The 17,092-nt window shown below is 36.3% G+C and overlaps 1 protein-coding gene across 1 annotated transcript; it reads left to right on the forward strand.

Annotated features, from left to right (window-relative positions):
• Nucleotides 1-3,010: 3,010 nt before the first annotated feature.
• On the forward strand, nt 3,011-8,562 carry LOC140148272 (uncharacterized). Its single transcript, XM_072170167.1, has 5 exons — nt 3,011-3,932; nt 4,664-4,833; nt 5,664-5,747; nt 6,152-6,228; nt 7,360-8,562. Exons 1-5 carry the CDS (start codon nt 3,182-3,184, stop codon nt 7,406-7,408), a joined length of 1,131 nt encoding a protein of 376 aa, XP_072026268.1. The 5' UTR covers nt 3,011-3,181; the 3' UTR covers nt 7,409-8,562.
• The last annotated feature ends 8,530 nt before the right edge of the window (nt 8,563-17,092 follow it).

Here is a 17,092-nt window from a genome sequence, read left to right on the forward strand (position 1 = left end):
TGAATTCATAAAAGAAATCAGGGACCACTTATTCCCATTTTACATATCAACATTATTTCCCTAATGTGTTAGCAACACATATCCAAAATTTTAACGAAATCCGTTGATAGTAAGCTTTCCAAAATGAAGTGAATTTAAATCATCAGTGATGTACCTCCTTTTGGCTTCTATCTTCAAAAGCATGTAAGCTACATTGATACCGATGCCACCAATAAAACGAGAAGATTTGCCCTTCATTTTGCATACCACTTTGTCCAATTTTTTTGTAATTTCTTCACAAAATGCAAAAAATGCAAAAAAAATCAATGGGTGTAGTACCCCTTAAACCAAGCATAATGTGGGGAAATTTACCCTTGCTTTCGACATTTCGATCGACGATTTGTGATGGTCGCCATCTTTATTAATTTTTTCTTCCAGAAACTGGAAATGAACCCGGAAATGAACCGGAAGTCGGTCGTAATTGATTGACATGCCATCGTTTTACCGATGTTTTTTCGTGTTTTGCATTGATAACAGGGGATCACACATTTTAGCGCATTTTGACCTATTTTTTGGCGCATTTACGCGCATTTTGCTGTTTTAAATCGCGCAAAACTCCGGTGCCTAGGGTAGTAGTAATGATAAAATAAAGAACATTGTATGTGCTGTATCCATCAGAAATTTGTATAAATAAATTTCAATGATAGTGGTACTAAAATTCCCCCACCATTTATTTTGGGGTGTGGGATTTCCAAAAAGTAGACCTTTTTTCTTTTTAAGAAATGAAAAGTGCATTTGCACTGATTTTTATGTAAATAGAAATTGTGCTTTAATTGTGTCTGTAATTGGGGTTGATATTTTCACATGAAGTAGGTCAGTGTTTTATGTCGGAAATACAAGGGTCTGCAAAGGTGTTAGACAGTGGCGTAGCTGCCGGGGGAGCAGGGAGAAATTGCCCCCTGGCAAAAATAGCCTATTTGGGCCACCCATCCCCCCAGTGCAGGAAAAAGAAGAGAGAGGAGGCAGAAAAAAAGAAAGAGAGAGAGAGAAGAGAGAGGAGGAGATGGGGAATCCGTTATTGTGCAGTTTCATACTATTATTATCAATATACTTGTACATCCTTAGGATCTTTGACTTATCAAAGGCAAAGAAGTAGAACGGCGCTGAAATACTTTCTGCACAAACAGCGCCTGTGTTGGACAAGTACAAATAAAACACAAAAAAGGCCAGAAGGTTGTGTGCTACATGTTTCTTGTATATTCATTAATTAACAAGCTGTTTCAAACATGAGGTTTTAAAAACTTGTTTTGGTATTTATATATTAAGTTAAGGGGGTACTACACCCCTCGATAAATTTGTGTCTATTTTTGCATTTTTCTCAAAAACTAATAACACAGTGGTAACAAAAGTTACATATTAAAAATATACATAACTTTTGTTACCAGTGTGTAATTATTTTTTGAGAAAAATGCAAAAATAGTCACAAATTTACCACATGGGTGTAGTACCCCCTTAAGCTCCTAGCAAACAGAATTGAAATGGGCCTTTTCACTTTTTTTTACTTTTAACAAATTTATTAAATATTAAATGTTTGCATTTTCATCATGGAAAAATTATTTTGGGGCATTTCTAATTAAAAATTTTGCATGGCCAAAAATTAATTCAAATTGAAATTTTCGGCCTGCTTTGCATGCATAACATGAAATTACAAGAATTATGACCAAAATTAATATCCGTTTCATTCAATGACAAAATTGTAATAAAAAAAACAATTTTTCTTGTGGAGCGCCCATTGAATTTCTTTGAAAAAGTGATAACTCAGTTGCCATTTCCAGTGGGAAACTGCTACTGCTAGCCTGGCATGTGTTTTGCAAAACATGCAAAATTGCAACGTTTAATATCTAAATGTATTTCCTTGTTTTATTAAAATAGAACATCCAAAAAGAAGACAAAAATGACACAATAGGCCTCATTGCAAAACTTGGACAACCACCTCGTCAGAACTTCGCCCAATACCCCATTTTTTAATATACTCGCTGCACTGCATGACTTGACTGTAGTCTCTAGGCTAGGCACTGGCATGGTTTGTATGCTGGCTATTTACATGATATAAAAAGGAACGGAAGGAACTGAGCTCTTGCACAAGTAGTGTGTCTGACTCACATCCGATGGGAGTTGGAACGATATATATACCGGTAATTTTTGTTCGCGATTTGTAAATTGTATCTGAGAGAAACATTTATTTCAGAATTTATATTTAATTTTAAAATAAATTGATATTTTTGCACTTGCCCAATCGTGCATATCATTTTATGCTTCCAATACATATTTTCGCTGTTGATTTCGCGATTTGAATTCCATTTGCAAAAATAAAACCCTCTTGAAAATTACCATTTTATACATACTTGATCATGCAATAGTCACACATATACACAGGAAGCATGTCATGATGTGGGAAGTGTGCTGAAATCATCGACTGCATGCTCATGCAATGAATGAATATGATGCTCATGACATGTGCTGCATGCAGTGCCAGTGGTGCCAGTGGCAAGTGCAGTCACTGAGTCAGTCGATTATTTGCTTGTTCTGCTCAGCAGATAATTTTTCCAGTAGTGTCATTTTGTAACTTATGTGACGAAATTATACTGAATAATCCCCAATTTCTATTTTACATCATTTATTTCATATCAATTTCGAAACATTTACTTACCAGTTCTGAGCTCAACTTTCGCACACTGCCACACGTACACGTGAGATTGTTGATACCTGGGCCTTGCAACACAGCCAAAAATAAAATTATAAATGCACGCGTTATAAAGTTCCTGAACTGTAAAACTAAATATTTCTCGAATTTACGGAAAGTAACTAACAGAAAGACAAATAATTAAGTATTTTCTAATACTATGTAACGAAAACAAGGCGGTTGTGGTGAAAAGAAAGGACTTTTAATAGCTTTTAAAAAGTTTAAATATTATTCCGCAATGTGCTCAGGTCCATGTGACTTGCGAAGCGCAGACTCCGTGACCTGTGTCATCTGCTAGGTCAGGCGAGAAAAACATCAATCTTGATCAATTTTTAGTGCCTGTGGACATCGGTTTCTCTCGCTGTTTGCAGCGATAGCAAGATAAATTATAAGTACAAAATGCGATAGATGTTAGTACTACCTTCTTAATTTCCCACTGGGAAATTCAGAAATCGTTTGATGATCATGGATAAGAAGAAAACTGTAAAACAAAAAGATGAAGTTTCTGTTGAAAAAGTAAGCTTACCAACGGAGAAGAATACGGCATCAACAGCTGTTGGTAGATTGAGCAGACCCAAAGACTTTCGTTCAAGCAGTCTTGGTGAAGCAGAAAGAACCGACTCTGTTAACAAATTAGCTTCTGGTGCTGAGGCTACAGTTTCTACTAAGGTACCTGTAAGCTTACCAACAGGTCCTATTATTAGCATAAACGATTCATTGAATGCGTTAGCACTCGGTAGGACAATGTCAATGGACGGACAAGGTCAAGGGGATGCTGCTGCTGCGGGTCCCCCTCCACAGCCACCTCTGTCTCCAGATTCTTTTATAAGCAGTACTTGTAGTGTAGACATAGACTCGCCTACCACATCAGGCCCCGATCCGGAATCGGAATCTGACATTATTCATAGTCTAGGAGGGTCGGGAGCAAGTAGTCCCACTTCTAGTGCAACTTCTAGTGGGATGAGTATAGGGCCTGAGTATGCTCACAGCTATCCACAGCCTTCAGTACGGCCCAAAGACCATAGAAATGCAACATGGCCAGAGGGGTTAACTTCTTCATCTGTAGGTGCTGGATCAAAACAAAGATCAACTGGCTCAGTGGGGTCATTGCCATTTGACGGAACTGTGACAAGAGATGGGGAAATGGTTTCTTACGTTGCCGATGATTTATTGGAAAAGATACGTAGGAGTGCTAGTCCTCGAGTAAGGGGTAAGCAAAAGGTTCAGCAATTTAAAAGCCAAATAACCTTCATCTGAAGAATATTGAAATACATTTTTAAAGATAGGCAAACAATTCAAATGAAGCTTCCACTGGGAGCTTCTACTGTGCAGGGTGCCTCAATAAAACAAGGCTCTGTGGATTGGCCGATTGGGGACTTGAAACTTAAAATATCAGGAGTAAAATTAAAACTTTCTTTAATCTTTATGGAACTTTTAAATTTACTGCCAATATGATAAGTCCCCCAATCCTCAGGGCCTATTTTTATCAAGACATCCTGGATATTGCAACTTGTTCTAGGCATACCCATAACTAGCTACGTATTGTTTGCATTAAATAGTTTGTTTTGTCACGCTTGTATTTCATTGTAAACTATTAACTTTTAATTTTATTGATAATTTTACTTTCCATTTTAGGAAAGATTGATTGATTTGTCAATGTACAATTGGTTTTAACAGTTCAGTTGAGTTATTTTTTTATATTATAAATATGTGTTTAATTTTTTTAAAACTTTTTTCTCTTGTAGTTTGAGTACCAGTTGCAATCAAACTTTGATGGGTTTGTTTTTAGTGGTATAACTATAAAGAATTTAAGATAAATCAATTTCCTTTTACTAGATTACATGCACTTGATAGTTACTGGTAATTAAACTGTAAATTAAAGTACCCTAGTACATACGTACATGTATATATTTTATTTACACTTATTTTGTTTCACATCAGGTGCCAGTAGTCCTTCAACCACAAGTCAATCTTCCTCGCGTAGTTCATTTGCTTCCAGTGCAATACCACCAATTGATCCCACAGCCTTGGCTGATTTAGAGAAACATTCCAAACGGGTAGCTGATAGCCTTGATCTCATGATGGGACATCTCAATAGCACACTACATAATGTAAGTTTAACTTTCTTTACCATTTTCTGATCTGTTTGACAAAGATCATTGAAATGTGTTTTATTGAGGATAGATCAACTGCTCAGTGCCAGAAGTGGGTAAGTGCAATAGCTACCCTGTGAGCATTTGGCAATTTACAGTACACACAGTATATTGTACACATCTACTAACACATGGCAGCTATTTGCACTTAACCACTTTTGGCACTGAGCCGTTGAGATGCAATCCTTGTCTTTGAAAGCCTCAGGTGAATGGTCCAAATAGACTAAAAGGTGAGCTGTGAGGATGGCATTAATATTCTAAGCAGTAAGTGATCACAATACTTAGGAGTTCAACACCTAAAACTCTCAAGGATTGTGAAAAGAAAATGAAAAGCCAGATGTGTATGTTAACCCTCAAATTGTTTCAGAAAAGATGGGGTTTGGAAAAAAATTGTAACATGCAAACAGCATAATTTTACACAAGTATTAGGTCTTAAATTACCAAGTACATACTTCTGTGTGGGTGTTTTGTTTTATCAATTTTACTTTCAAAAAATGTTCTGATATCTTAAAATACACCCCATACTTGCTATAAAATTAGTAAAAATGTTCAATCTACATAGCATAAAAATCACAGACAATCAGACATTTTCATAACTGACCAGAATAACTGACCAGTACCGTATGAATTCTCTTTTAACTTATTGCCTTCTGACCCCTTTTTCATAAATAGATTGAAGATGAGGGTGTTAACTATTTTGTAGTGTTACTGTAAATTTTGAAAGAAAGGAAAAAGAAAATGACTGATTACTAACTATTTATTTGTTTTTAAATTTGTTTTGTTGCTAGATGTCTGCCATTAGTGTTGGCCACATCCAAACGTACAGGGACGCAGTAGATAAAGCTGGACTAACAGTAGACCAAAGTGTAAAAGTAAGTACTTAACATGTAGGTACAAATATTAATTTACAGAGTGAATCTTATTCCTGGATCTTATTTTGATGATTCATTGGCCATTTTCAGCTAAATTTTACAAGGAAATACTGCTAGTAAAATGATGGCAATAGGAAAAAATGCATTTTACACTATTAATTAACATTTATCTTATCCATTTTGCGAACAATGTGTAAAACATACACAGTTTGCAATGCATTTGAGAAAAAAAGCATTTTTAACACATAAGGTCTGTCCTTAGTAATTTCAAACATATGTTTATTCATGCCATGTGCCCATGTCCATTGTTCATATCTGATGTGTGTTTTGATTTTTTTTCAAGAAAGTTATTAAAATCAACCATCAAGAAAGTTAGCTGATTTGTTTTGTTTTTTTAATTTCAGGCTATGTATGCTCTCATTGCCAAATGTGAGGAACTCAGTAGGACCATGGTGCCGGTAGAAGATCTTGCCAAACAAATGTATCCTTTGACATTGTGTACATTGTCTTACAGCATGTTTGTGTAATGTGTATTCTGTGTTTCTATATGTATGTGTTTGTGTGATCTACAATCACATTTAATACAGGACATAGTTCCACTTAAATTTGGGCTCATACAATGAGGGGGTTGCAAAATATACAAGGGGACTGTTCACTGTCCATTGGCCCATGTCCCTATCCCTTAAAATCAAGGGGTTCTGATAGAAATTTAGTGGGTCTTGGGTGCAGTTACATATTAACAAAGAATTATTACTCCTTCAAAACAAACCTGACTAATTTTGATCATATACATAAAGTGTATTGTGTACACGTAGCAGCAGTCTGCAGGTTTCTGATAAAGAATGCAAGTTGGTTGTACAATACATAGTAAATAATAAAAAATCAGTGTGTTTCTAAACATCGGCAAACAAGGACACACATGAGAAATCTCTGTACAACATTTGACAAAAAGTAACTTTGGATGTCCATAGCTCCTAGACAGTGTTTCTGTATGTAAAACACCATTTGGAAGTGTCATAGCTAATGAACCTAGTGGCCGGTATAAGGTAAGTCCGCACTTGGAGGGTAAAAACTTAACCACAGCCATGGTAAGGCAAAAAAAAAATTCAAAGTTGGTTGGATAGTAAAATACTCTTATCGTTTGGGGTTTTTTTTGACGCCGGAAGGTGTGTGTGTGTGGGGGGGTGTATGTTTATATCTGCATTAAAAACTGGAGTTTCTCATATTATATACATACCAACTGTGGAGCCTGATCCAACTGCAGAGCTCCACAGTTGATTTAGCTTTAAAAACAGTGTCTTTAAGCCAGGGGTATAACACCCCACATTTTGTGATACGAAGACCTCCACAGTAAGTCAAGTATGTACTTGTATGTGTAAAATTCCACGGTTTAACTCCATAGGTGTGGTTGTATGGAACTCCACAGTTGAAACTCCACACTTGGGTTCTATAAAAGAGTATGTGTGTATATTTGTAGGGGTATATGTATTTAAAAATATGTACCTATGTACTTGAGAACATTGAGAAGGGCAAATGTTATGGCCTTACAATGAATGGCTTATTGATTTAACCATGCAAAACATTATTTGTTTCCTTAACAGATTTTCCACAGCAAATCCATCAAAAAGCAGCTTGATGAGTTTGAAGCAGTATGCAAATGATTGCCATCAACATGTACAGTATGATACCTGCCAGTGTCTGTTATATTTATTCACCTTTATCATGCTAGAAGATATATTACATTATTATACCTCATACATGTTCATTAGAGAATGACACTAATTCATTGGTCAATCGCAAGTCACAACTTGACACAACCCAATCCCCATCAATATGACCTATCTTACCGGCGGATAGTTTTCCCCATATTCACGATATCATCATCCTTAGAGACAAAAATTCGTACTCCCTTTTGTAAGCTTTGTTTTGCGATCCGCGAAGGTAGGACTTGGCATTTTTTATTGTATCATGGTTCTCTGTATGATTAAACGGGAATTACAACAATAATGTCAGTGTCCATGGAAAGAAGTCCTTGCTGTTTGAGCAGCTAGAGATTACCAAACTATTTCTGCAAAAGGATGCACTAAACGCCCAATTTATAATTCATAAAGCTGTGAAGCTGTTCAAGACGTATTGTGAGGAGAAGGGAATCGTGTGTGCAGAGCCTAGAGGAGCTCTCAAACTTCATGAAGACCACAGAGCCTAGTGCCTATTTTCTTATTAAAATGTTATGAATTGGTGTCATTCTCTCATAAATATGTATGAGGTGTAATAAAACAAATACTATGGTATTTTCAGGGAAATAGGGTCACTATTTTACCCTCGGTACTGGCTACAGGCCTACCACTTCGAACCCTCGGGAAAAATAGTTTCCCCTATTTCCCTTCAAACCATGTAGTATTTGTATACTATTTGAGTGGAACATTTTGTGGTGCAATGTTATATATATAGTGCGAGAGAGCAAAGCAAATCAAAGTTTTGAGTAATATTTTGCAACATTGTGGAGCTTTGAATTGCAGTTGCTAGCTCTGCATGTACAAATTTCAAATGACACTGCACTGCAATATGATATGTACAGCATATTTCTTATTGTACAGTTTATCTGTGTTATTACAATATATAACTTGATTTTTGTTCATTAAATGGAAATGTTATTTGTATGATTGAGACCAGCAAATGTATGTGCAATAGTAAAGAGGGCATGTAAGAAAATTATGGAGGAGCCTAGCAAACACACAAATGTTTTTAATTAAAACGTTACAAGGTGTTATAAACTTGTTTTGGTTTGGGTCAAAATGTTTTAATTAAATGTTGTGTTATACAAAGGTAATTAAAACATCTTAAAAACGTTTTATATGAAAAAACACTACAACTATGTTTTAAAATGTTAAATTGTAAAATATGTTGTGGCAAACATTTTTGCAAAATATTTTGTCAACACTTAAATAACATTATGTTGGAATGTTTTGCAGCAAGTTTTTAAAAATCTTTTTGATATTGATAAGATATTTCCGAACTATACACAAGAAAATAGGTCCAGATATAATAAAATGGTGCCAAGTTTGGGTATACATGTAGTCAGGCAACTGATGTATGGGCACGAGGACAAAACAATTATTTTGAAAAAAATTGTTGGAGCCTGCTTGTTCCATTTCTTTGGAGAATACCAGGCAACCTTTGTAGCCTCAATGGAATCAATATAATAGGAACAGTGGAGTGTGGAAGACAATGAGACCACTGCCATTTGCAAACTGCCACAAGAAAACTGGTAAAGAAAGCTTTGTAACATCTAGGAAACCAATCTTAGATTGTGAATTAAACAGATACTCAAGTGTATATTAGCTATCAAATTTATATTTCATTTTTCTTACATTGCACTGTATGCCACCAGACTTTGCGACTGAGGCTTTTTGTTAATTAATGGTATTCAAACTGAGTTGCAAATTTCTTGTTAGGTAGGCCTATCTAGAGAGTGTAGTAAAAAGGTAGAAGAGAAAGGTACTGGTTAGAAAGTCTAGAAATATGAATGGTATAGTTTTAACAAGGTTTTAAGTATAGTTTTCCTTGTAAACTTGCCTCAAAAAGAAACTTATAATTTTTCACAAGGTCATATCTTAAAATCTTCTCCATAAAAATTTGCTTGTGAATGTGGTCCCGGAAACTGTTCCGTGTCAGTGCATTTTACTGTTGTGTCAGTTGGACAACTGCTTGGTTACTGACATGTGTTTAGAGTAGAGTATTGAAGTTATCCTGTGTGTAAATTTTGTTCATGTACAGGCAAATAATTGGAACCCAACAAAGGTGTTCCATGTCAGTGCATTTTGCTGTTGTGTCAGTTGGACAACTGCTTGGTTACTGACATGTGTTTAGAGTAGAGTATTGAAGTAATCCTGTGTGCAATTTTGTTCATTTTTTATGGAGAGGATTTTAAGATATGACAGTGTGCAATATTAAAAGTTTCTTTTTGAGGCCAGTTTATTATACAGAAGTAGCCTTGCAAGGTACATCTCTTAACATCATATGCATATGGGCTATTCAAGTTGAAATCTATACACCTACATGTACTTTGGAAGATTGTGGGAGATACATTGTTTTGTAAAGGTTATGTCTTCCATAGGGCTGTATGGATTCAAATGGAATAGTCCATTTTGAAGAGGTCACTTCCCAAAAATGAACCAATGGATAGACCGTGTTCACACCAGAGAATGCCTTCATTCAATGAAGAGTAGTTAAACTTCAAGTAAGTTTGCATTCACATTATGCTAAATGAAGATACAGTCCCGCTCATAATATGTAGCAGAACTTAATGAAGATTAAATCAAGCTTAGGCATGTGTGTTTGCCTAGTGATGAAGTACTGTAACTGGAAACACAAACAGTACTTCCCTTAATTGAATGAAGCATGCATTCACCCTACAAAATTACTTCATTCAATAATAGCAATGAACCTCCTCAGCTTCATTTGATCTTCATTAGTTTTTGAATGAAGAAGAGATGTGCATTAAAATATATTTTTTACACTCATCGAATGAAGCAATTTCCCTGTTGTGAACAGGGTCCTTGTTTGAATACTTGTAAAATGTTCAATCACATTCTACATTGTACATTTACCTCCCAAACCTCGAATTTCAAGATTGCAAGCAAATCGTGGGAAGTACATGCTAGTGTAATTGAGACTGATCAGCTCTTATGAAGCAGGACATTTTTATAATATTGAACTCCTTATAATTATGAATTGTAACCCAATTGTGGCTTGATAACATATGATCATATGCATTTATTAGGACCAATGGTACATGAACATGTCTATGAGATTTGTAGCTTGCATGTGTGATCCCCATCAAATCTGTACAATCATGCTAAATCAGCTCAATATCTGGTAGAACATAGAACTTATTTGAACAGTTCCTTGCACACAAGAGGGGTTTAACAAAGCATCCTTTGAGTGCGCTTGCATGCAAGACTGGTGCATTTTTTAATGTCAGGGAGGGCCTGTTACAGTCCCTGCTAGCATGACATGTAATCATTCCCTATTACCCCTCCCCTTTCTTCCCCAGAATTTTTCCTGGATCTGCCCCGGAATTGTTTGCATGCATCACACAAACATGCTTGGAGAGCTAGTTCTATATACTTTTAATTAGGAGAGTATTTTAAGCAGACTTATTCACATTGTGACTGTGCCAGGGTAAAAACTCTGGACTTGAAAATTGTATTGCTCAACAGTACCTTTTTGTTACTACTGCCAAACTATGAAACTGTCAAGCTTATGTCATGATTAGCTTGGACTTCTTCAGGACAAAACTAAAAAAACTCAGTAGAGAGTCATTGATATGTGATTACAAATTATTTAGATAACCATTTAGCGGATGAGCACGGTGGCCGACTCATAATTGGAAGGTTGCAGGTTCGAGCCCCGGCGGCCCCATCGTGTTGTGCCCTTGAGTAAGGCACTTTATCTCAATTACTCCTCTCCACCCAGGTGTATTAAATGGGTATTGGCATTCTTAAATGCTGGGATGGTAACAGGACTATAGTTAGTACACACAACCAACCGTGTGACCTGCACAGTGCATCATCCGATCATGCATTTTAGCATGAATTCAAGCTCTAATAAATAAAAAATAAAATAAATGTAGATATTTATATAGCGCTTTATGCCGTAAACAGCCTCAAAGCTCTTTACATTTATTCCGCCGTCATTAGAATATGTCGGAACCACGTTTGCAGCCTACAAGTGGCGCAGGGTCCATCAGTACAATGACTGTGACTACCCCTAACAGCTTCCCATTGCACCTGGGTGGGGTGAGGCAAGCGTGGCAAAGCATTATCTGACTGTAATACACTGCCATGTGACCGTGTGTTGTTTAGTCAACTATAGTCGGGCCATGGTAAAGAAAACGATGGTCGGATGACGCACATATGTACGTCTGACCAGTGGTCTATGTTTGTTGTGACCATTTTTCAAAATGGATTTAAGGTTCCACTCATATGACATCTGAAAAAAGGTACATGTCATCATCATCATCATCAGTCGGCTGCGGAGCAGGCGACTACAAGCTTTCTCCAACTAATGCGATCTTGGGCAAGCGAAACAATTTTGTTTGGCTGCAGCATCCCTTCAGTATCTCCCAGGAGGTGCTGGACATACTGTAAGTACAGTGTCTTGTGCGCCGTCCCGGTTTCCTCTTCCCATGTGGTGGAATATAAAGCGCATATTCTTTCACAGGCTCGCCATCTTCAAGACGCAGTATATGGCCGAGAAATTTGAGTTGATGAATCTTGACTCTGGCAACCAGTGGAGTGGTGTTGGTCAGGTTGTAGATGGTTTCGTTTGGAATCCGATCCACACGCTTGATGTTTAACATGACTCTGTAGCAAGATGTTGCAAATGCATTGATCTTGTTTTCCATGTCCTTGGTAATTACCCATGACTCGCACCCGTACAGAAAGACAGTAACACACGTTGTCTGAAACAGCTTGATTTTTGTTTCGATTGGCAGGGACGGGCTTCTCCAAAGGCGTTCCAGTTTCCAGAAAGCTGCCCAGGCTAGTGCTTTTCTTCTTTTTAGGTCTCCAACACTAGAGCCCATCTTGGAACCCAAATACCTGAAGTCTGTGACATGGTTGATGGTACTACCATAGACTTCAAGTGCTGGTTGGGCGTTACAGTTTGCAGTCATATATTCTGTCTTAGGTGCGCTGATTACAAGGCCTAGATCTGCTGCTGCAGTTGCAGTCCTAGTAAGCTGTGACTGGGCCCGGTCTATGGAAGATTCCAGCAGGGCAATATCATCAGCAAAATCCAGGTCATTCAGCATCTTGGCAGGATACCTGCTTGACCGGCGTGGGTAGGTAACAATTCCAGCGTCAATTCCAGAAGTTGATTTCATCAGAAGGTAGTCTACCAGGATAATAAACAGGAATGGTGCCAACACATCACCCTGAAGCACTCCAGTTGTTACTTGGAAAGGCTCTGAGATACTGCCATCTACCATAACGGCACTATTGGAGTCTTTGTAGAGCACCTGGATGGCATTGACCACAACCTTTGGTATTCCATAATGCCGCAGCACTGAAAACATGACGGACCTGTTGATGGAGTCGAAGGCTTTTTTGAAGTCCACAAAAGTGACTGTTAAGGGAAGTTGGTACTCCTTGAAGCCTTGAAGGTACATGTACACATATCTTTCTACCAATGTTCAGCATGTTTGTTGTTACTTGCTCTTTTTTGTAGTACTTAACTGATATGTTTCATTCCAATTTACAATAATTATATGCATCAATTACAGATTAAAATTCACTTGTCTTGTTTTCAGAGTTGTCTTGATATTTGGACAACATTCATATATTATGATAAAATGGTTTCATCAATAATGATCTAAGGCCAAAATAAGCATGCAGAAGTAGTGTACTGTCTATGCATGTTTGTGGCATATCTATAATTAAGTTGCTCATAGTTGCTCAAAGTATTAAGTACTAGAATATACAATCATGCAATGTACATGTAGGGTACATGTGTATAGAAAATTGCCATTTTGGCTTTTATTTAGCAAAACCTTGAGTAAGTTTTGGTCATTGACTCGGACTTGTTTAAGGGGGTACAACACCCCTGTGGTAAATTTGTGACTATTTTTGCATTTTTCTCAAAAAATAATAACACACTGGTAACAAAAGTTATGTATATTATTGGGGTAAGGTATCCAATTACTACACTGAAATTTCAGTGACTCAAGACACGCAGGTCAGTATATATGATAGGAAATGAGGTACATCCTAGCGGTACCTTATTTCTTATCATAAATAACGAACCGCTTGTCTTGGGTGACTAAAATTCCAGTGCAGTAATTCGATTCCTTGCCCCTATAATATGCATAACTTTTGTTACCAATGTGTTATTAGTTTTTGAGAAAAATGCAAAAATAGACACAAATTTATCGAGGGGTGTAGTACCCCCTAAGGATGCACACAGGATCACTGAAGTGTTACATGGCCAAAATTGAGTTTTCATCACTAATGTCATCTTCAAACCGTATTTTATCTTGTCATTAATAGATTTTAAAGAAATCTTAAAATTTGAACCATAAGAAAAGCTATTTTAAAGACCCTTTTTCATTAAAAATTAGTCAAAATGCAAAAGCAAATAAATCATTGTTTTCCCGCAATAGATCGCGTTCTCGTATCGCGTACTGCGGCGTACAGCTAGCAAAGACACGCACACATGGTAAACTGGATGGACGAGGTGATTATTGATTGAGGCGCTGGAGTCGCCAATCGCGATCACTACCGTATTTTATCGTATTGATCTCTTCCAAGGTAGGTAAAGCTTGCACCATTACATTGCGAAACTGCGGGCCGACAGACCACCACCGTCCCCGTCCCAGAATCAGTAGGCCTCACGCGATAAATTTCGCCAAAAAAGTCCTGATATAGTGGTATAAATTATAGGTTTTTTTTATTTGAACATAATAGTGAATTTTTTGTTTGTTTTTGTTTTGTTTTTCAAGTTTCATTCTAAACTTGAAAAGATGAAATTTATCTGTAAGAAGTAGTTACCCGTAAGAAGCCCTGTAATGATGACGCAATCTGGTAGATACGATAGAAAACGTAGGCCCTAAATATTTTGCTAGTAGGCTAGACTTAGCCCGTATAGTACATCATTAGGCTTATTATGTTATGTTTAAAAATTTGTTTTATTTCATTCATTCATTCATTCATTCATTCGTTTCATTGTTATTATTTGATTTACCAAGTTGATGTAGTTGGACAAGAATATAGACCTATATTAGCTTATATTATATGCAGTCCCAGCCTTGGTTCGGGAGCCTCTGCGGTCGTTCAGTCTCGTCTTAATTTTGAAGACCATAAAAATATAGTTACTACCGGTAGGCCTATATTAGATACCTAAGGCCCTGAATAATGTTCAAAGTGTTATTAAAACACGGATTTAAGATTCGTTTTCAAACGTTCTCTATACTCCTGATTGACCATTAACCCCGCTATTAACGCAATGTCAAAAACGTTGACATTTCAATACATCATATCGACCATCTAGGCATAGGCCTACAACTCTATGTCAAAAATGTCGATATTTGAAATCGGCATAGCGAGTACGCGTTTATGAAAGCATTTTCATGAATGTTTTAATGCTAAATAATAATTTCAAACGAGAAATATAATCGAAAACGCAAATTCGTGCTTTTATCATAACCCATCTTAACTACATTTCCATTAGTAGGCCTATTAGGTCTACCATATACCATGATTGCGATCAAAGCTTTTGGTTTTACAACACTTTTTGCGAATGTTTTGGCCGAATCCCTTTTTATTTGCAATGTTTGTCTGGCTTTCAACTTTCACGTTTATAATGTTTTCTGCATACTTTAAAAGGTTAATTGCTTTAAAGCATTTTTCGTGAATGTTTTCATGTAGTGTTTTAAAACGCTCTTTATAGCATGATGCCTATATACGGTAGGCCTACTGCATAAACCACAATCTAATTTATAGCCATAAGTGTTTCGTTTTCTACTTTTGAAATTCGGTTTTGTTAGGCTATGTAAATTTCCGTGTTTTTCAGTTTTCTTGTGACCTCTCCGTGTTTTGCCCGTTTAACATATATAGGCCTATAGGCCTACTTTTTGTCCGTTTTACAAGAAGTTTATTCAAGACATATTACAACTTTTACCCCACTTTTTACACGTTTATTTGATTGAAAACAACAACAGACACACTTTTTTAATTTTTGTTGTTGTATTTTATTCACTTTTTATGCGGTACAAAATATTTTACAACTTTATTGTGGCTTTAGGCCTATAATAGGCCTATGACTTTTGTACGTGTTTGATATTCCGTAAAAGTTTAAAATAAAATATGATAAGAACAAAGAATTACAATAACAAAAACGGAATATTGAGCAATGCGACACATCAGAATCTTTTAAAATTTTACTTGGGATTCCTGTGGTGTAGGCCTAGCTATAACGGGCGTTAAAATGCCTATCTTTGGCGCTGACGGGCCGCTGTGGTGCCTCTCAAGCACCAACTAAAAAGAAAAAGCAACGAGTAGTATATAACAACATCATATTTGCGGTTCAGAAAAGGACAATGAACATAAAAATGCAATATTTGTCAACACCAAAAAAAAAAAAAAAAAAAAAAAAAGAAAAAAAAGAAAATCTCCAAAACCGATAAATTAAAAACATTGCATTTTTAAAGCAAAATTATGAAAATTAGTACGAAACAGAAATCGCAATTATCATGATTATGTCTCAATTTATTCTTCATTTCATAAAACTTCCTGATTATCTGCTAAAATAATTGCTTGTCAGTTATTCTATCTTAATTTTAATGTTCTGATGTCCGCAAATTTTACTACAGAGCATGATCTTTTTTTATACAGAACAGGACAAAATTGTACTTAAATAATCATGGTTTCGTTCGCGGCAACACGACCATGCACTATGCAACTTATTCGCGTAACCTGTCTGTCTGTCCGCGCGCCCTGTCGCTCCTCAAACGCTGACGCGACGTCGCGGCCTTGCCGGAAGCTCTGCTGCACCATGGAAACAAGACTGCAGTAAATAAAATGGCTACACCATGTGGATAAACATATGCCGAATGTGCACGGATAATTTTTTCATATTGTATATTTTACCTTCTAAATCACCAAAAAAATGCCAATCTGCTGCAGTTGGACGCCCCTTCTCATTTTCTAACTTGACCAACCGTCACAAGTCACCGGATTATATATTCATGGAATAATCTTCAAAAATGGACCTAAAATCCGCTGTATTTTTCTAAATCGCGATTTTCGGCAAGTTCACTTTTGACCACTTTTAACCATTTTTGGTCCGCCACAGCGTCTAAATGAAGCATCACTGAGGTAAGTTTTTAAGTCAAGCGTTTAGATATGGCCAAAATCTAGATAGTGTTTTTTCATTTTTTTAAATTAGGGCCTAGAACTTTTTTTATCACCCATGATTCAAAAATTTTAATACGGGTCACAAGTTTTTACTGATTTTTTGCCTATATTTTAAAAACTAAGCAAAATTTCGAAAAAATAAAAAAACACTTTCTAGATTTATTTGTCTAAATTAATAAAATTCATGTTTTACAGTTTTTGATTTTCAAATAATTTTTTTATGGCGGACCAAAAATTTTTGGTCAAAAAAGCCGTTTTTTGGGATTTTCTCTAAAATTGTACTTTTTGACCCAAAACTGACATTTTAAATGGATTTATGAGCTCGTTTCCGTTCAAAAAATGTATACTTTTATATACTTTACATAAATAGTTTTCGAGTTATGAGGTGAATAATAATGGATAATTAGTGATCCTGTGTGCCTCCTTAAA

This window comes from Amphiura filiformis, chromosome 3 (assembly GCF_039555335.1).
Source record: "Amphiura filiformis chromosome 3, Afil_fr2py, whole genome shotgun sequence".
Classification (NCBI taxonomy): Eukaryota; Metazoa; Echinodermata; class Ophiuroidea; order Amphilepidida; family Amphiuridae; genus Amphiura; species Amphiura filiformis.

Excerpts from the sequence above, each read along its gene's own strand:
- LOC140148272 (XM_072170167.1), top strand. The coding sequence starts at position 3,182 with ATGATCATGGATAAGAAGAAAACTGTAAAACAAAAAGATGAAGTTTCT. Across the intron at positions 3,933-4,663 it reads TGCTAGTCCTCGAGTAAGGG|GTGCCAGTAGTCCTTCAACC; the intron begins GTAAGCAAAAGG and ends GTTTCACATCAG. Across the intron at positions 4,834-5,663 it reads TCAATAGCACACTACATAAT|ATGTCTGCCATTAGTGTTGG; the intron begins GTAAGTTTAACT and ends TTTTGTTGCTAG.